General features: G+C 43.6%; 1 protein-coding gene across 3 annotated transcripts in view; it reads left to right on the forward strand.

The window, feature by feature from the left end:
- Nucleotides 1-21,556, forward strand: part of LOC145410224 (uncharacterized) — a 323,971-nt gene that overhangs the window by 257,822 nt on the left and 44,593 nt on the right. For all 3 annotated transcript variants that reach the window (XM_080280443.1, XM_080280445.1, XM_080280444.1), the window contains exon 3: nt 19,381-19,591. In XM_080280443.1, coding sequence (XP_080136569.1) covers nt 19,381-19,591 — 211 coding nt within the window. The remainder of the gene's footprint in view (nt 1-19,380; nt 19,592-21,556) is intronic.

Consider the following 21,556-nt stretch of genomic DNA (forward strand, 5'->3'; position numbering starts at 1 on the left):
AAAAATATGTGATGTGGAAATTGTTTCAGGGATAGAATAGAGAAAAGAAAAAAAAGGTTTCACTGGGATATTATGCCTAGTCACGCCATACTCTCTCTCTCTCTCTCTCTCTCTCTCTCTCTCTCTGGATAAGGGCCTCTTTTCCACGCATTTTTCCTAGGGCGTATCCTTAACGCTCTCTCTCTCTCTCTCTCTCTCTCTGTCTCTCTCTCTGTCTCTCTCTCTCTCTCTCTCTCTCGTTAGATAAGGGCCTCCATTTTCTTATTTTTCCTACGGCGTGTCAGTGACTGTGTGTGTGTGTGTGTGTGTGTGTGTGTGTGTGTGTGTGTATTCAGAGAGGTAGAAGCAAGGTTGTGTGAAGAGAAATTACATACCTTTGAGAGAGAGAGAGAGAGAGAGAGACAGGTGTGGTGCGGGGCAGAGGAGTGACCTTGAACTGTTACATTCTGCCCAGGTCAAACTATCATACCACTTCATACCACCCACACCATTATACCACTCATATCCCACCTTTGTCATACCACTCACATACCATTTTCTATAATACCACCTTTACCACCTCAGTAACGTACTCTACCACCTCTGTTACACCACTAAAATACCACCTCTGATGATATACCCCTTGTGCAATATTCCACCTTTATACCCGCTCCTGTAATACCACCTCCATGTTATACCGTTTCCTCCCTCCTGTCCTATCCCTCCCCTCTCCATTTTCCCCTCCCTTTTCCTTATTCGCCTTCCTCTTCCTCCACAGTCTTCCCTCTCCTCCCTTCCCCTCACCTTTCCCTCCCCTATTCTCCTTCTTACCCTCTTCTTTCCTCCCTCCCTCTTTCACCTCATTTGCTTATCCCCCCCCTCTCCTTTCCTCCCATATTTCCCTCTTCCTTCTCCCATCTTTTTTCCCCCCTCCATCTTTCCCCCTTTTCCACCGTCTTCCTCCCCATTTCCTCTTGCCACCTCTCTCCCTCCCCATTTCCAGTACCCCTTCGTTCCCATTCCTCCCCCTGTCCCCCTCCCCATTTCTCTTCATATTCATTTTCTCCCCCTACCTCACTCTCTTCCCCATTTCTTCCCCTCCCTCCCTCCTTTCTCCATTTCTCCCCTTCCTCCCCATTTCTCCCCCTCCGTCCCCTCCTCTCCCTTTCTTCCTGTCACTCCCTTTCCATTTTCTCTCCCCTTCAGTCTTCATTTTTCCCATCTCCCTCCTCATGTTCCTTCCCCTTCCTTCCTCCCATATTCCTCCCTCGTTCTTTACCCCTTTCCTGTTTCCCCTTCCATTTCCTTTTTTCCTTCCCCGTTCCTCCCTGCCATTCACCCTTCTACCTGTTGGTTATAATCCCCTTTCTTCTGTTTCCCCTTTCCGTTTCCCCCCTCTCTCCTCCTCTTTTCCCCTCATTTCCTCCCCATTTTCCCTCCTCCCTCCCATTTTCCCCTCCTCCCTCCCATTTTCCCCTCCTCCCTCCCATTTTTCCCTCCTCCCTCCCCATTTTCCTTTCCATTTTTCCTTCCTCCCTCCCGTCCCATTTTCCCCACCCCCCTTTTTTTTTTTTTTTTTTTTTTTTTTTTTTTTTAGATATGCTCTCTCTCTCTCTCTCTCTCTCTCTCTCTCTCTCTCTCTCTCTCTCTCTCTCTCTCAGTCCTTTTAATAATGCGGGTGTTGATTCAAATTCATTGTTGCAAGCTATAGTATATTGCAAGCTACGTCCTCGTTCTGAAGGCGTTGACCCCCCCTCTCTCTCCTTCATTCTGGCGCGTATCATCATCATCATCATCATCATCATTATTATTATCGTCAACATCATCATCATCATCATCCATCACCACCACCACCACCACCTTAATCATTATCACCATCACCACCAGCACCACCACCATCTTCATCATCATCATTATCATCATCATCATCATCATCATCATCATCATCATCCCCCTCCTCCCACGTGTAATTTGATAAAGTGATTAGTGGGAAGAGAAGAGGTTTGGTGAGGAAGGCAAAGTGGGTGAAAGTAATTGGACAATATAATTCTGTGGCGTAAGTTATATGATGTTAATATTGGAGTTATTGTATTCTCTTCCCCTCCTCCCCCCTCTTCCCCTCCCCACCACCTCCCTCCCTCCCCACCCTTATGTCTCTTCCACACTTCCCACACTTCCACCTTCCACCACCCTGTCATCCCACCCCACCCCTCTCCTCTCCTCCCCACTTCAAACTTTGACAACCCCCACCTCTCCCCCCTCCCTCATCATCACCCCACTTCCTTCCCCATCTCTCCTCCACCTCCTGTCCTCCCCATCCACTTCCCACTCCACCACACTCCACTCCCCCAACCTCCTCTCCCTGCCCCTCTCCACCACACCCCACCTCCCCGTCCTCCCCCTCCACCACACCTCACTTCCCCAACATTCTCTCCCCTCCCCCCTGCACCACACCCCACTCCCCTCATCCACCCCCTCCTCCACACCTCACTTCCCCAACATCCTCTCCCCTCCCCCCTCCACCATACCCCATCCCCCAACCTCCCCCTTCCCTCCCACTCCCCAACCTCCCTCTCCCCTCCACCCCCCACTCACACCTCCCTGACTTAGACAAACATGAAATACAGCATAACTGATCAGGAATGCACTGTTTCTTGATGTATACATTTTCTGAACAGTGACGTGTATAATTAATGTATATAGAGAAGTAGAGGTGACGTGTGTATATATAGGAATGATGTGTATGGTTGACATGTAAATATAATACAGATTTATATAGTTAATTTGCCTACGTGCTTATAATCTCTTTATTTATGGAGAGAGAGAGAGAGAGAGAGGGAGAGAGACTGCAGCTGCTGTAGATGCGTATAACAATAACCTCCATTCATCCCCCTCTTCCTCCCCTTCCCTTCCTCACCCTCCCTCCCGCTTCCTCACCCTTCTTGCCTCCCCTTCCCCTCCATCTCTTTCCCTCCCTCCCCATCCCTTCATTACTCCCTCACCCTCCTTCCTTCCCTGCCTTACTCCCTCATCCTCCTTCCTTCCCATCCATCCCTCACCTTCCTTGCCTTCCCACCCCATCCCTTCCTTACTCCCTCACCCCTCCGTCCTTCCCTTCCTTACTCCCTCACCCTCCTTCCTTCCCTTCCTCACCCTCCCATCCATCCCTCACCTTCCTTGCCTTCCCTCCCCATCCCTTCCTTACTCCCTCACCCTCCGTCCTTCCCTTCCTTACTCCCTCACCCTCCTTCCTTCCCTTCCTTACTCCCTCACCCTCCTTCCTTCCCTTCCTTACGCACTCACCCTCCTTTTTTTCCCCTCCTCTCACCCCGTCCATTCACTCTTCCTCCTCCCTTTTCACCCTCCTTCTCTCCCCTTCCTCACCCTTCGTCCCTCCCTTCTTCACTCTCCCTGCCTTCTCCCCCCACTTCTTTACCCTCGCACCTTTCCACTCTCCCTCCCCCCATCTTCGCCCTTTCGCCCTCCCTTCTCCAGCCTCCCTACTTATCGTTTTCCCACATTCCCTCCCCTTTTCTCTCTTCCTCCCTCATCTCCCCTTCATTACTCCCCCTTACCCTTTCCTTTCCTTTCCATTTTGTCTCACCCTCCCTTCGTCTGCACCCTGTCTCTTATTCTCCCTTACCACTTTTCCTCCCTTCCTCCTCTCCTCCTCCATCGTCCTGCCCTCCTTCCTGTCTTTCTGCCTCCCTTCCCCACCCCTCCACTCTCTCTCTCTCTCTCTCTCTCTCTCTCTCTCTCTCTCTCCTCACCTTTCCCTCTGTTTCCTGTATCACATTCTGCCTTTCCTCTCCCACCCTATCTTCCTGCCTACCTCCCTCAATCACCCTTTCTCTCCCCGTCCCTCCCACCCTATCTCTGTTATTCTTTCTCCCTCCTTCCTTACGTTTCCTTCTTCCTCCCCTCTTTACCCTGCCTGCCTGCCTTCCTCTCTCCCTCCCTCCCTCCCTCCCTCCCTCCTTCCTTCATTAGTCCCATTATTAAAGAAAATTGGCATAATTTAAGTACTCATTTAAGGGGAGACTAAGGCATTTTGTACGTACACTTGAAACATAATTAGCATCCTATGTAATATTGTCAGGTATAGTGTAATTAGGTGGTTTGTTAATTGGTGGGTGAGGTTTGAAGGAGCATCGTAAGGGTTAAATAGGAACGGTTTAGAGGTGAGTGTGATAGAGTTGATTGGATTGTAATTAATAATCATCATCATTATCATCCCAACCTCTTTTCCAGTAATAATAAAATAATAATAATAAAAATGATAATAATAATGGTGATGATGATGGTGATGGTGGTAGTAGATGTTATGGTAGGCGTGATGTGAATGAATGTAGGTGTACTGGTGTGCTAGGTGAGAGAGAGAGAGAGAGAGAGAGAGGTTTGCTTCTCTCTCTCTCTCATAAAGGTGCATCAATCAGTCGATCCCATGTAATGTATGTATGTATGTACCGTATTGTGTGTGTATTAGGCGTAGTGTGTGTGTGTGTGTGTGTGTGTGTGTGTGTGTGTGTGTGTGTGTTAAAGCTGAGGCATTGTTATTGGCCCTGTGTCTGTGCGTGGAGGGAGGGGGGAGGAGAGAGAAGGGGATAGGGAGGGGGAGGAGAGAGAAGGGGATAGGGAGGGGAGGGGAGTGAAGGTAGAAAGGTAGGAGGAGGGAGGAAGAGGGAGTGGGGAGAGAGTGAGAGAGGGGAGGAAAGGTAGATGAGAGGATAGGAGGGGGAGAGAAGTGTAGAATCATGGGGTGGGGAGAAAATAGGGAGATAGGGGGAGGAAAATGAAGGAAAAGTAGGGGAGGGAGGAAGAGGAGATGAATAGGGAAGTTGGGAGAGCTGAGGGGGAGATGGTAGGGGAGGGGAGGGGTGATGAAGTTAATGTAATTGGGGTAGGGGGAGAGGGGGGGATGGGGAGAAGAAGGAAGTGGGGAGGTTGAGGGAAGGAGTAAGGAGTGTGAGAGGAGGAGGAAAGAAGGAAGGAAGGAATGATATATAGATAAATAGTTGAAGATAGTTGAATATATGTATGTATGGACAGATAGATAGACAGATAGAATAGAAAGTAGGTAGATTGTAAGACAGATAGATAGATAGATAGATAATGTATAATAGCCTACATTGTTGAGACAGTGAATAGATAGATGCAGTAAATATTTGGATGTATGGATAGATAGATGGATGGATGAATGAATGAAAGATAAATGGATGAACAGAATGATGGTTTTGGGGTGGATGGATGGATGAAAAGGAAGATAGATGGATATTTAAAAAGATGGATGATTGGATAGATGGATGGATGGATGAATAGGGAAGTAAATAGTTGCTAGGTAGTTAAATTTAGTGGTAGATAGATGGATAGATAGATAGGTGGATAGATAGATAGACAGTTATAGATATAGATGGATGAATAGGTGAGTAGGTCGGAAGATGAATGAACATAGATGAGTGGATAGATAGATAGATAGATAGATAGGTGAATGACCCGGCAGTCTGATGGAAAAGATTCATGGGAACAAATTAAAGAGAGAAAGGTGTGACGTAGTTTGAGAGAGAGAGAGAGAGAGAGAGTTATATATGGAAGCAGATCGATGCCTGGTAGATAGAAAAATAGATATATAGATAGGTAGATAGATACCGGAAGGGTGTTAGATTAATTGATTGATAAATGGAGTATTGTTGAAGAGAGAGAGAGAGAGAGAGAGTTATATAAGGAAGCAGATCGATACGTGGTAGATAGAAAATACCGGTAGATAGATAGTTGCCGGAAGATTGATAGATTCATTGATAGATAAATGAGAGAGAGAGAGAGAGGATAATAGAGAAGAGGGAAGAAGAGAGGAGAGAAAATGAAGGAAGGAAAGAGGGAAGGAGGAAGGGGAAAAAATAGGAAGGAAAGGAGTGAGGAAGAGAAGGGGGTGAGACGGGGGAGGAAAGGAGGAAAAAAGAAAAATGGGAGGGAGGGAGGGAGGGAGGGAGAGAAGGAAGGAGTGAGAGAGAGAAGATGGAGGAACGACGGAATGGAGGGAGGAGTGGATTTAAAAATGGGAGAGGGAATGGCAGAGCGAAGGAGTGGAAGGAGAAAGGGAGTAAATACGGGAGAGAGGGAGAGAAAAAAGGAGTGAGGGAGAGAAAATGGAGGAAGGAAGGAGGGAAGGAGGAAAGAATAAAAATGAGAGGGAGAGAGAGAGGGAAGGAGAAGGTGAAGGAAGAAAGGAGGGTAGGAGGAAAGGAAAAAGAATAAGAAGGAGGCAGAGAAGAAGAAGTGGGGGTGAGAAATTGGAGGAACGGAGGAGAGAAGTAGGAAAAAATAATGAGAGAGAGAGAGAGAAAACGGGAAGGAGGGGAAGAGGGAAGGGAATTACGTGGAGAGAATCAATGAGCTTCAGTATTTCGTGTTAAATAATTCTCTCTCTCTCTCTCTCTCTCTCTCTCTCTCTCTCTCTCTCTCTCCACAGCTTTTCTTTACACAACCCAACCCAACCCAACCCACTCCCATCTAACAGCCTACCCTTACTTCACCTATCCTATCCTATCCTGTCCTATCCTATCCTATCCTGTCCTGTCCTATCGTATCTTATCCTGTCCTGTCCTATCCTATCTTATCCTGTCCTATCCTATCCTATCTTATCCTGTCCTATCCTATCCTGTCCTATCCTATCCTATCCTATCCTATCCTATCCAATCCTATCCTGTCCTATCCTAACCGCACCAAACCCTGCTCACTCCAGTCTAAACCAGTCCTAACACCCTCTAACCTAACTAACCAGCACACTAACATTGGTGACTTCTTTCTGTTTAGTGGCTAGCTGATTTATCCTATCCTATCCTCTAAACTAGCCTAAGCTATGTTACCCTGTACCGTCCTATCCTATCTAAGTCAACCCTAACCTTACCTAACTTACCCTAGCCTTTCCTTACCTTACCTAACTTACCCTAGCCTTTCCTTCCCTTCCTTTCCCTTACCTTACCTTACCTAACTTACCCTAGCCTTTCCTTACCTTACCTAACCTTACCTAACTTACCCTAGCCTTTCCTTACCTTACCTAACTTATCCTAGCCTTTCCTTACCTTACCTTACCGTACTAACCAAACCAAACCAAACCTAACCCCACCCAACCCAACCCAACCCAACCCAACCCACCCTAACCCAACCCAACCCAACCCAACCCACCCTAACCCAACCCACCCTAACCCAACCCAACCCAACCCACCCTAACCCACCCTAACCCACCCTAACCCAACCCACCCTAACCCAACCCAACCCAACCCAACCTAACCCAACCCAACCCAACCCAACCCACCCTAACCCAACCCAACCCAACCCACCCTAACCCAACCCAACCCAACCCAACCCAACCCACCCTAACCCAACCCAACCCAACCCAACCCACCCTAACCCAACCCAACCCAACCTAACCCACCCTAACCCAACCAAATCTAAACCAAGCTACCTTAATGTGATCGTAGCTAAGTTATTGGTATATATCTAACCTAATCAAATCTAACAAATTCAAATCTAGCATCATCTCACACTGAGGTAATGGAGTGCATCGTGACCTCGCTTCTGTTGAGCGTGACCTAACATTGGTGACCTTATTCTGAGTGGTGACCTTTGACCTCCATACTGGCAAGACACCCACACCCCCTCACCTGACCCGGGGGATGAGAGAGAGAGAGAGAGAGAGGAATAGGGGAGGGAGAGGGTTTGAAAAGAGTGGGGGGAGGGGGAAGCGGGAGGAAGAGGAAAGGAGACGAGAGAGAGGGGAGGGGAGGAGGGGAGAGTGAGGGGAAGGTTGTGAAAGGAGAGAATTAAGTGCATTTAATGGAGAGAGAGAGAGAGAGAGAGAGAGAGAATGTGTCGTAAAGTGAGGAAAAAGGAAGAGAGAAGGGGTAAGGACGAAGGAAAGGAAAGAAGGGTAGGGAAGGAAGGAGTGAGTGAGGGAGAGGAGGAGGAGGAGGAGGGGGAGAAGAGGAGGAAGGAGGGAGGTATGGAAAGTCTGGCGGATGTGATTAAGGTGGAGAGAGAGAGAAAGAGAGAGAGTAGGAAGAAAAATGCAACGCTGGTAATGAAAGGATAAAGAAGTTGGACAGAAAAAGAGAATGGGAAGACAGGGAGAACGAAAATGGGGAGAAGAGGAAAATAACAAAAAGGAAGAAAGAGGTAAGGGACTGGTGGTGGTGGTGGAGAGAGAGAGAGAGAGAGAGAGAGAGAGAGAGAGATTGAATGGTGATGGTAGAGAGAGAAATAGAAGATGAGGAAAAGAGAGAGGGGGAGAAAGAGGCAGAGAGAGAATTGTGATGATGGTGGAGAGAGAAATGAATTGGTTTGAGGAGAGGAGGCGAAAAGAAGGAAGAAGAGGAAATAGAGAAGGAATAGTGATAGATAAAGGAAAGAGGTAATAGAGAAGGAATGATGATGGATGAAGGAAAGAAGAAAATACAAGGAAGGAGCAGAGGAAGGAAGGAAGGGGGATGGAGAGAGGGAGGGATGATGATAGAGGGAGAATGTTAAGAGAGTTCTAAAGACTAGGAAGAGAGGAAAAAAATGAGAAAAGAGGAGAAAGAGGTAAAAAATAGTTAAGAGGTAGAGAAGAAAAAGGAAGTTGGAGAGAGAGAGAGAGAGATTTAACCCCCGTTGGACAAAGAAAGCCAGAAGAGTAAGAGCGGCTAAGTTAGAGTAAGGAGATTAAAGAGCTAGAGTGAGAGAGAATTGGGCAGGGGAAAGTTTGTAGTAGGTAATAGAGAAAGAATTAGTGGAGGAAAGTTAGAGAGAGTGAAAGATTGGACCGAGTAAGCGAGAGAGAGAGAGAAAAAAAAAGGGAATTAAAGAGCATTGAGAGAGAGAGAGAGAGACCAAACATTAAAGGGATGGTGTCGAGGTGGAGGTGATGTGACTGTACAGATGATGTGCACATGGAACCCTTGCCCGTGTAGACATCCGTGTACGTTTCTGGGTATATTGGTGTACATGAGTATATTTTATGCATGTATGAATGTGTGTGCGTATATTTCCCATTGTAAGTGGTGATGTAAATGTATGTGTATGTATGTGTGTTTGTTAATTTAAAAGCACTGGCATGTATGTTAATGTAAAAGTATGTATGTCTGTATTGATGTAAGTGTATGTATGCATGTATGTATATGTATGTGTATGTATGTATGTATGCGTGTATGTATGTGCGTTTGTATATAGTGTAGGCTATGTGCATGTTAAGATATGCAGTATCTGATGAGCGTATATATGTACAGTATGTGTATGTTGATTGAAAAGTATGTACTGTGTATATGTATGTATGTATGTATGTGTATGTTTATGTAGGTATGCTTGGTGTAAACTTTAGAGGTGTGTATGAAGTTTCTAATGTGCGTATATATATGTATGTTTGTGTTTATGTATGTATGTTGATTTACAAGTGTGTATGTATGTATGTAGATTTATTAGTGTGCTTTTATGTATGTATGCTGCAGGCTGTTTGTGCGTATGCAGGTGAGTGTATGAAGACTTTAATGTGCGTATATATGTTGATGTAAAAGTATGTATGTATGTGTATGTATATGTATTTATGTATGTATATGTATGTTGATGTAAACGTAGACTGTGTGCGTATAGAGGTGAGCGTATGAATAATGTAATGTGCGTATGTGTGATAAGCAGTAAATGTCAGTTATAACACGCACATGCATACACATCAACGAGGGTGTATTATGAGTGTTGGTTTATGTCAGTTTAGTGTGTACGTGTGTATGTAGTTGTATATGGATTTGAATGCGAGTATATGCGTACATGAAATAAATACACATACCGGTAACTTGTATAACTCTCTCTCTCTCTCTCTCTCTCTCTCTCTCTCTCTCAGTGAGTGAGGGACGCGTTGTTACCGTGATACCCTTCCTTAAGTAACTTATTTTTCGTAGCTCAGTGCCAGAAAAAGACTATGCAACGGCTCTGCGTCCCTTCCATAGCACTTATTCGTGACAAGCATCATATTCCACTAGTATATTCGTAATTACCAAATCTTTTACTGAACGTTCAAGGTGGATGGATGGCATTTTTTTTTTTTTTTTTTTTTTTTTGGCCAAGTTAGGATAAGGGCGTAGTGTACCGTAGTTAAATATCCTCAAGTTGAACGAATACATATGGGAAAAGTCGAACCCATCTGAGACAGGCCTTGGTAGAGATATGATTTCCATAGTGTTTCGTCAGTTGTAAAATATCTTCGCTTTATATACAGAGGGTGAAGTCAGGCAAGGTGGGGGAATGAGGAGGAGGAATTTCTGAAAACAGTGTAGCATCGGGAAGTTATAGTCGGCCTTGCTCTCTCTCTCTCTCTCTCTCTCTCTCTCTCTCTCTCGGAACAATCCATCACCTCAGCTATTAAATTACCTCCGTAAATAAAATAAAAATGTTCGTAGGAAGAATAAAACTTAAAAATAAATCGTAAGGGTGAGTAGATAAATATGAAAGGAATGGACGGGTGTTGTAAAGGTCGCTTGTTCGATCTCCGGCTGAAGTGGGATTTTGCGTGTCATTTAAAACGGTTTAACTATGTCGCGTTTTATTCTACCCCCGATGATGATCCCTAACCTTTCGAGTTTGACTAGTAACCAAGGAGACTCATTATTACATCGTCATAGTATCCAAGGAGACTCATTATTATTATTATTATTATTATTGTTTATTTATTTCAGCTTTGTAAATTAAGTTTAATTAAATCTCTCTCTCTCTCTCTCTCTCTCTCTCTCTCTCTCTCTCTCTCTCTCTCTCTCTCTCTCACCAGTTCTTCGTCCTGACTCACATTTCCCCAGCCCACGCTCACTCTCTCTTTATTTTCTCTCACTTTCCTCCCATTTGGCCTCTCCCTCATTTGCATACAACCTCTCTCTGTGTATTTCTCACCCATCTTTCACACTGGTATTTCTGTATTGCCCACCATGCAGATATTGATTGTATTCCTCACCCATCAGGTAAATATTGATTGTATTTCTCACCATTTAATATTGATCGTAATATTAATAACAGATTTTATCATTATCAACTAACCGCCCTTCCTCCCTTAATAATAATAATGCAATGATATTTTTCTTTGTGGAGACCTGTTAAAGTGTAGTAATTTAGGATGGAAAGAGACTGACTAGGAGAGTGTGAAAGGTGGAGGAGGGGGACGAGGATGAGATGGAGGGATGGAGTCGAGAGGTATATGAGGGAGGAGAGCAGCAAAGTGGCAAGGGACAGGGCGACATGGAGGTGATTTGTTTATGGCCACCCCTTACCGGATTAAGGCGTCTGGCTATAGATATATAGATAGATAGATTTAAAACGGGAAATATAAAAAGGCTACGGGTAGATAGATAGGTAGATATGTACAGTAGATTAAAAGCAGGAAGCATACAACAGTGTATGAGGTAGGTGAAGAGAAATTCCTTGTATCCCATGACGCATTTTTGTTGCTGTTTATTCTTGGTATACCACCACCACCACCACCACTACTACTACTACTACTACTACTACTACTACTACTACTACTACTACTACCACCACCACAACTGCTACTACTACTACTACTACTGCTACTACCACCACCACTACTACTACTACTACTACTTTTTTCACCTCTGTCCATTGGGGAAGTATATTATGAGGATCAAAACCAGTCGTCGTAATCCAGTTCATCATTTGAAATTGTAATGTGAAGGTTAACACAAACCCTTATAGGCAAATAAGAGTACAATCTGTTGACCCCAAGCACGCCAACGACTATGACTACCACATTATATACTACCACCACTACCATAATTACCACCACCACCACCACAACTTCCATTACTACTACTACTACCACCACCACCACCACCACCACCACAACTACTTCTGTTACTAACTACTACTACCACAACTTCCACTACTGCACTGTTACCGCCACAACTTCCACTTACTACTACTACTATGCCGTATTTTATTCTTTGCTGCCACCAGACGATTTTATTCAGCTTAGGAGAGACCGGAAATGGAGAGTTGATACAGCCTTCATTAACCCCTTCACTACGAGGGAGAGGACACACACACACACACACACACACACACACACACACACACACACACACACACACTCTCTCTCTCTCTCTCTCTCTCTCCACACTTCTGTTTTTCACCCTTTTGTCTTGTCTTCCTCCTCTGTCACCCTAATACGTCTCAATCCCACATTTCACCGCTCTTTTGATATGTTCTCTTCTTCATCCATTCTCTTCATACTGCTAAGACTCACCCTTCTGCTTAACCATTCTCTCTCCCATCCTCTTCACTCTTCAGAATCTGTCTCACTTCTATCCTTTCTGTCTAATCCTTTCCTGTTTATCTTCGTTTTTCTTTTCATTTTTTTTGTTTTTCGTTCAATGCGGTATTCCATTTTTTTCAGTGCCTTTCATCTGTTTCTTTTTGGTGTTTTCCCCTTGTTTCGTTTCTTCGGTTTGTCTGTCTACCTTTATCTATCTAGAAAGTTTGTCTGTCTATCGGCTGGTTCATGTCTATTCATCCATCATATCACGTTCGTCTATCCATCTGTCTATCAGTGTCTATCCATCCTCTCTTCTTCCCCATACCGTCTTCTCACTCTCCCCCTCCCCTTCTTCCTTCCCCTCCCCTTCTTCCTTCCCCTCCCTCACTTCCCCCTCCCCACTTCCTCCTTCCTCTTCCCCTTTCCCATTTCCCCCTACCTCTCCCCATCCTCTCCCTTCCCTCCCAACTTCCCCCTCCCCCTTCCTCTCCCCTCCCCCACTCCCCTCTCCCTTCAGTCCTTGACCTCTTGTGATCGATGTGGGGGTGGAGGGAGGGAGGGAGGGGAGAAGAATGGAAAAAGAGAAGAGAAAAGAAGTGAAGAGGAGAAGAATGGAAGAAAGGGAAGGGAATAGGAGAGAAAAGAAGGGTAGGAAGAGAAGTGAAGAGGAAAGAATGGAAATGGGAGTGGCTAGAAGGGAAGAGATGAGAAGAAAGAAAATTGAACAGAAGAGGGAAGGAGGAAGAGAGGAGTGAAGAGAGAAGAATGGAGAGGAGAAAAGTGGAAGGAAGGCAAGAGAAGAGACGAGAATAGAAGAGAGAAGAGGGAAAATAGGAGAGGAGAGAAGAATGGAGAGAGGAGTAAAGTGAAGGGAAGAGAAGAGACGAGAAAAGGAGAGTAAGGAAGATATAGGAAAGAAAACACAAGGGAAAGGAGGATGCGGAGAGATGAGGTGAAATGAAATGGGAGGAGAGAAGATGGGATGGAGGAGGAGGAGGTGGAAGGGAGGAGAGGAGAAAAAGATGACTCAAAACAAGATAAGAAAATAAGGGGGGATGAAGAAGGAGAGGAGAGGAAATGGAGAGAAGGGGACAGAACAGGCGAGAGGAGGAAAGGAGTACAAAGGAAAACAAACAGCAACAGACCTGAAAGAGATGAGACGAGATGATGGAAAGAGATCAAGATAGAGAAGAAAGAATAAGAATAGTGAGATGCTGAACAAGGGAGGTACGAGAAAAAGAATAAGAAATGAAAGAAAAATATAAAAGTGAAGAATGAAAACTGTGAAGAGGTGAAGGAAAAATAATAGTGTTAATAATAAAGTAACTATAGGGTGGGGAAAACGAAGGAAAGAATGCTAGGAGGAATGAATAAAGGGGGCATTGAAAGAAGAACGGAAGGAAAGAAAAAAGAGCAAGGTTGGGAAGCAGGGAAACAGAGAATGGGAAGGAAGTAGAGGAAGGGTGGAAGTAAGGAAAGGAAAGGAATGGAAGAAGATGGAGGGAAGACAAAAAGAGGGAGAGAAAGGCGGATGAGGGAATGGGATAATAACAAAGATAACAATGAAGAGAAAAAAGGAAGTGAGTGAATGTTTAATATTGATTAAAATAGACGTGAATGAAAAACGATGGGAATATGTAGGAGTGAAGGAAGGAGGGACGGAAGTGAAGAACAAATGGTAGAAGAAAGGAATGGTAAGAAGTGGAGAGAAGATGGAAAGCAAAGCAAAAAATGAAAAAGTGAATGGTAAAAGCGAAAAATAGATGTAACTGAATAAAAAAAATAAAAGATTCATTGATGAGAAAGTAAAGATGAAAGTTAAGGATGGAAAAAAAAAAAACGGAGAAGAAAGGAAAAGCGAAAGGTAGAAAATGAAAAGGGTTTAAGATTGAGAAGGGTAGGACGGATGGAGAGAGAGAGAGGGGGGGGGAGACCTAAGCAGGGAGGAAACGAATTGAGAAAGGAGAGGGGAACAGAAAATGAAGGAAGAAGCAAAGGCGAAGGAAAAGGAGGAAAGGAAAGTAGGGAGGAAAGCTGGAAAGTTAAGGAAGAGTTAAAAAGGAGGAATGATGAGAAATAGAAAATGTAAGAGTGGAGAGAAAAGAAGGAAGAAGGGAACGAGAGAAAGGAAGGGGAAAAATGTAGGTAGGAAAGGGGGAGAGAAACGTCAGGAAGAAAAGGAGAGGGTGGAGAAAGCGAGGAAAAGGATGGCTGAAGGTGACCATTCCAGTCTGCACTCTCCCTCCCCTCCCCTCCCCACCCCACCCTTCCATTGTTCTCCCTTCCTCCCCCATTCATTTTTACCATCACCCATTTTACCATTCCTCTTCGTCGGTTTCATTTCATTTCAACTTTCTAATTAGCAAGAAAAACCTCTACCCTCGGGTTATAAATAACGGTGTTTATACTGTCTGTATAATATATAATATATATAATACCAGGTATTATCGTTCGTATCTTTAATATAGTACAAAATAGTGCATATGGCAACTTCTAGGTGGGGAACAATCATGCGTGGCATTTTATTATCCTGGAAAAGAAAAAAAAAAACATCATGTCGATATGTACTCAGTCTAGTGACATTTTGTTTTATTCTTACTACTTCCAGTTACAGTAGCGAATGGATTAATGAAGGGTACATCAAAGTGCTCCTGTGCGAAAAGGCTGAGTAAAATCGTGTGGAGGCATTAAGAATAACGTGAAAAACATGTCATGGGACTGACGGGATTAAGGGCAATTGTAGTTTTCGAAACAGTTGGCGATGGCTTGGTCGTGATATCCTCACTCCCAACGCTCTGCCGTTTAATGTGGATCTCCCTCCCCGGGGGGGGGGGGATGTGAACATCTTGCCGTATTCCTCCCCCTTCCTCTGTCCCTCCAAACTCCCCCTATCCCTTTCCCCAATACCCCTCAGCTCCCTGTCACCTCGCCCTATTTCCCTTTCCCTCACGTCCATTCCTCGCCCATTCTCACCCCCTTGTTCTGTCTTCACACCCTCTCTCCACAGCCCCCTTCTGTCCCCTCCCCTTTTCCTCTCCCCCCACACCCTCTTTTCCAATCCCCTCTCCCTCTTCTCTGTCCCCTCCTCCCTTCTATCTTTTCCCCTCTCCCGTGTTCCCTCATTTCTATCTTTTTCCCCTTCCTCTTGTCTCCTTCTTCCTTCCATATCCCTCCCTCCTTCTGTCTCCCCTCCCCATTCCCATCCTCTCTTCTATCCCTCATCTCATCTCCTATCACCATCGTCTCTTCAGTCCTCCACACTCCCATTCCGTATCCCCTCAGCCCCTGCCCCAATACCCCCATCCCCCGTTCCCCAGTACTTCTTATTCCCTTTCCCTTTCCCCTCCCTCCTCCCCAGCCCCCCTCAACCCCTTCTGTTCCCCCCCCCCTCTCTCTCTCTCTCTCTCTCTCTCTCTCTCTCTCTCTCTCTCTCCAATCAAAACTGTGACCTCGCAGTAAATTACAGATTACTGCCAGTTTGATACAGGCTGTTTCTTAAATTTTGTCGCCATATACGGTATACAGTATTTGTATGTATCTGATTATTTTTTGTATATATATATATATATATATATATATATATATATATATATATATATATATATATAAAGTACCGGTAGTATGTTATACTGTAGCCATGGTGGGAAGAAACTGAAAGCAACAAAAAGAGATATGAAGCTGGGGACGAGAAAGGTCATCTGGCGGTAGGCCAGCAGACACTCCCATATTACTTCCTTCGAGGTGTAGGGTCCCAGGACTATAGGCTACCGTAGTCGAGTGCATACAAGGGTAGATGACCAGGCTTCTTTCCCTGATGCCATTTCATGATCGAAAAACCTCCAGTCACTTCTTAAAGGTCGAACATTTGCAAGGTCGTCACTCTGGGGAATAGTAATCGCTAGGCCACCTGTCGAAATTAACGATCATATGAAAATCATGACAATAAGATGTCAATGTGGAGAAAAGTCATCAGGAAATGTAATATACTTAGAAGTGGTATTCCCAGATTATCAAGCAATTGGAAATGTCCCAGGGTGCAGAATTACCTTTTTTCTGTTTTTTGTGGTGGTGACAATACAGAGGGGAAACAAAAGCAAAGTATGGTATTGTCTTTAGTGCTGAGGCTAGGAAAGGGATTTGGGGCGCTACTGATAAGAAAGGATGAGCCCGAGAAACGTTTTTAAAAAATCAGTTGCCAGTTGACCGATACTACAGAGTAGTGCCTTGAACCTGATAGAGATCCCTGCACCCTTGCAGTTCAGATAATTGCCGGATGTGGACAGATTGTAGGTAGTATAGTGACCGGGACTGGTAGTATAGTGACCGGGACAAGTGTTATACATCAGCCCATTCTGGTCATAATGTCTCACTAGCCTGTAACTTATATTGTTGAACAGCAACTAATATGGCTAGGAATGTTTCACTCGTGCTGTACACTAAACCGTTGACAGACCAATTCCTTCGTACCTTCCCGGGGGGGGGGGGGGAAGCTACTGAAGTAACTTTGTTGGGGTTGCCTTAACTTTATTCTACTGGAGCCACTTTGTAGGGGTTGTCAGTTTCTCAACGTTCATTGGAAACCTAAACCCGGGGGGCTGCAAGCTAAGTTGAATTTATCGTTCATCTGCAGTCCACCAGCCTCCTTTCGGGGAATGGGATTGAAGGACGTTTGTGTAACCTGGTCGTGGAACTGTTAGTTCAGCAACAACTTGAAAGTAGTAATAAATCATTTATAATAGTGGAGGTTGTTCAGCAGGCATCGTTTAAACTGGCATTATGACAGTTTGACCCATCATCCCATATTTAGTATCAATACTGTATTTTTCTTAACCACTTCAGTCCAGTGCCGTGATTTTCCCTGATTGTATATTATTTTTGGCATTATATTCCTTTATTATATTATATTCTTGCGTACCGTATTCATCTTAATATACCGTAGGCATTTTGAAGTGGAATGTTTAAATGTAGCCTTCATGGACTCCTCCAGCACCAGAAATCTTCCCGAAACTTATTAGAAGTGTCTGGCGGTAGAAATAAGAAATACTGGTATGTCATTGGAGTGAAGGGGTTAAAACATGATGACCACTGTACAGTTTGAGAGAGAGAGAGAGAGAGGGAGGGGTGATGAGACAACCAATAGACAGGTAATTGGTGATGCCAGGTAGGAAGGATGCCATCTCTCTCTCTCTCTCTCTCTCTCTCTCTCTCAAGATACACTTACTGTTTCACTCATTTACAGGTACAGTAGTTCGGACTTTTTTTTTTATCGGCTTCCCTCCCAATTTCTTATTTATTTTCCCCTTTTTTTTTCTTTTACTTCCTTTCCTTCCTTGCTGTACATCCCCTCATCCATCTCCATGAAAGAGCCATTATATCTTCTTTCATTTCTCTTTCTTTTCCCTCACTTTCCCCCATTCTCTTTTTTTCATTTTTTTTCTCCCACATGCTTGTGTGTTTCTCATCAGCACATATTTCTTTTCCTCATATGCCTCACTTTTTTTCTTTCATTTTTTTCTATTTGTCTGCCTCCCTTCTTTTCCCTTTCATTTTTTTCTTTTTGTTGCCTCCCTTCTTCCATGTTCCTTTCCCTATTGTTTCCCTTTTTTTCCTTCCAGTTTCCCTACTCTGCATTTTTCCATCACATGATAGTTCAGAGTTTTCAGCTTTTCTTATTTGCCTCCTTGGTTTCTATGTTTTCCTCCCCTTTTCCCTTTTTTCTTTCTATTCTCCCTTTATATTTCCTTCTCTGTCTCCTCCTCCTCTCCTTCTTTTTTTCCCCTTCTCTTTTCTTTTTGTGTCTCCTCCTCCTCCTTCTGTACCTCATCCTCTTCTTATTTTCTTTCCCTTTTCTGCCTTCTCATCCTCTTTTCCTTCTTTCATTCCATTTGTTTCCTTTCTTCTTTCTCTTCCTCCTCTTCCTTCCCTTTCTGCCTGCCCACTCTTGCTTTTCGTTTGATTGGCCTCATTACTCTCTGCTTTTCCATCCATTGGTTTTCGTTTTTTCTTCTCAGGCGATTAGAATGCATCAGTTAGAACTTGATTTGCAGGAGATGACTGGAAGTTTTTGATTATGTATGGTATTTCCATTAACCCGTCACGTCCCAAGCACTTTCGCACCTCCGAGACCCCCTAGTCCTGACCATTTTTGGAAAAAATTTTTTTTGGCTAAAACCTCACCTTTTGGTGAGAAACATCGAAAATTCATAGAGAAATCGCTCACCTGAGGTTTAAAATACTCGATACAGGTAGGAGTACCTCCTTACCTTACAGGGTTTTCTATCAGGCTGGCTGCAAAGAAAACGAGTTCTATGGGAGGATAACTATTCTACATCACTCATAAAGGGTATTTATTTATTTATTTGGTCCGAATTTATACATAGTACGAGAGTATATTGGTTTTCAAACAGTAATATAGGCATTATAAGCATTGTTTCACTCACTAATTCATCACCATTCCTGACCTTCTTTTGCCACATTACCTGATCATCATTTCTGACTGTTTCTTCCTCTAATGCTATGTAAACTTTTTCCTCCACATTGTCATTGATTGGGGAATCACTCTGGCCCTGAATGTCTTTATTGGCCAGGTCACTGGTAACAGGTGAATTGCTGAGACAATGAGGGGGGGGAGGTTATGTGGTGTAAGGCATTGTCCCTGCTTGGCATCTTGTAGAGGAATAGAGGAAGGTGTCCCGTGTATACGTACGAAAAATCACACTCGAAAATTGAAAATTGTGCAAATTAGGGACCTTGCAGTTGCACAACGTACCAGTACATCGTCGGGACTGGCAAATGCAAAATGTTGCAACGTACCCATACGTCGACGGGACGTCTTGGGTTAAAGGTAGAAACCATTGCCAATCTTTAAATATACAAGTATTGGACTCTAGTTGCTTACAGTTTCAGGAGGGTAATATGGAATTGGGTGTTTGGTATTGTTTTCTTTAAGATTGTAGCCTTGTAGATGTTGGTGATGACAACCTGGTAATAGTAATAAATTATAAGATGATGTTGAAAACATAGATGTAGATGGTGATGAAGATGTGGATGGTGATGATTTTGTTATAAATAAAAAAATATGATAATGGTGGCTAACCTTTTGTGCTTTTTTCTCACAGCACGAGGTGGTGTCATTATCAGAGAAGGTGGTATTGCGGGCAGAAGATGTGATAGGGTGGATGCGGGCGGCGGTGGGTGTGAAGTGGGACACAGGGTTGCTGGGGGTGTATGGGCCCCCTGCACAGGACCCTGCCAACGATGCTTTCTACACCCCACCCATCTCAGGAGCACTCGACATAGGAGAGATCATGAGAGAGAAAAAGTTAATAGGTGAGTATAGAGGGAGAGCAAGTTAACAGGGAGAAAGTAAAATAGACAAATACAGTACAGTAAATGTTCATTACATGTCTCCAGCACTTGATATAGGAGAAATAACGAGCGAAAAATATAATAGGTAACAATAGGAATACCATGTTGTACAACGTATGCCCATTTCAGTAGTGCTTGATATAGGAGAAATCGTTAGAGAAAAGTTAATAGGTACAGTACATACTGTCCATTAAGTTTTCCTTATGTCTCCAGCATTTGACGTGAGAGATCATGAAAAAAGTTAATAGGTGATTATTGTAAATGTATTGCAAACTGTTGTAAGTACATATTAGCATTTTAGCTCATACAGACACATTTCATATATGAGTACTGCATTAACATTTTAGCTCATAGTAACACATTTCATAATTTTATTTAGGCTAACACTACCATGGTGACTGAGTGGTTAGCTTTGGAAGCTATGAAATTGTCAGCTCAATAGTGCCAGAGTTTGAATCTTGGTGCAGGCAGCAACCAACCCTTTACTCTGATGTCTAGTCATCCTTTGTGGGTTGGTAGGTACAACAGGTACCTACAGTAACACCTAGGGTAGGAAACTGTGGTAACTTGGATTATGTAGTGGCCTTGTATTCCAGGATAGTGGGTAAATAGCCTAACATAGGCTCAAATGCCTAGGTTACAGGGAAGAACATTGTTGCAGAGCTTGTTGTGGCATGTGTCCCCATCTTTATCTTTTGCCTTGTCATTAAATGTTCTTCATCCAGTCCAAAAAGTAAAATCCAAACAGCAGAAAGATTAGTTGTGTTTTGTTTTTTGTTTGTTTTTACCAGGAATTAATCTCTGCTAAATAAAATTGTCATTAGTCTTAGTAAAACCCCAAGGAAAATTTGGCAAGGAATACAATAGAAAGATGTATGTATAGCCCAATACAGTAAACCTTGAAAAATAATGAGGTTAATTATGATGACCCAGGTAATGGTACTACTACTGATGCTATATTGTAATGCCCTTGGTGATAGTTTAGATGTTAAAACTTCAGATTTATTGGAATAATTTTGGAAGAAAGTCTGAGAAAAGCAAAAATAGTGTAAGACTGTCCATTATATTGGAAATGTCAAGTTTTATGAATAGATGAGACAGCCATCCTGTAAATAACGAAAAACAAAGTATGCATACCAGAAAAATGCAACACACAATACTGTACCCTGTGATAGAGGAGGCAGAAGGAAATTAACACACAAATTAATACATTTACAAAATCAGCCAGTGATATTTAGGGGTACTCACCATCCACTCACTCGATGTAGTGCTCGTTTGGGTGTCTGCCTTTTCCTCTCTTCCTTCTCTCCTCTTCTGTCTTTCCTTCATTCTTTCCTCCTCCTTCTGCCTATGGGTGATTTTACACTCCCTCTTCTGCCTTTTTTTTCCCTTCATTCTTTCCTATTCCATTCTGCCTATGGGTGACTCAACACTTAGTGATGAGCCAAATGGTTTCCTGTACACCAGGAAACCATTTACTACACTGGGTGGTAACCATTTAACCAAATTATGGTGCCTTGTGGTTTAGTGAGCAATTATGGTGCTCCAGTCAGATTGAGCTGGTGCAGTTTTATATCCAAGGGGTGGTTGGGGTTTCTTGCTCATGTAATGCCACTCAGGGATGAGTGAGGCTGGTCATTCTCATCTTAAATGTCAGGACCAACTTGCCTAGCCCTGAGCCCTTACGCTGCTTATGGGGTAACACTGGATTAGATAATGAATGAATGAATGATGATATACAGGGGCAACATAGGATTGGATGATGGATGAACAAAATCAGCAATACTCCAGTACAGGTAACCATTTGTTAAAACAGACTTTGAAAAAGAGGTTGTTATAGGACAAACTTACAAAGAATAAGTTTTTAGGTATTTGCTAAGTGCAAAGTCCATTATACATAGTAAGGTTTCACTGTTATTTATTCAG

Source organism: Coenobita brevimanus, chromosome 84 (assembly GCF_032717465.1).
Source record: "Coenobita brevimanus isolate Jiangsu-jjx chromosome 84, ASM3271746v2, whole genome shotgun sequence".
In the NCBI taxonomy this organism is placed as follows: Eukaryota; Metazoa; Arthropoda; class Malacostraca; order Decapoda; family Coenobitidae; genus Coenobita; species Coenobita brevimanus.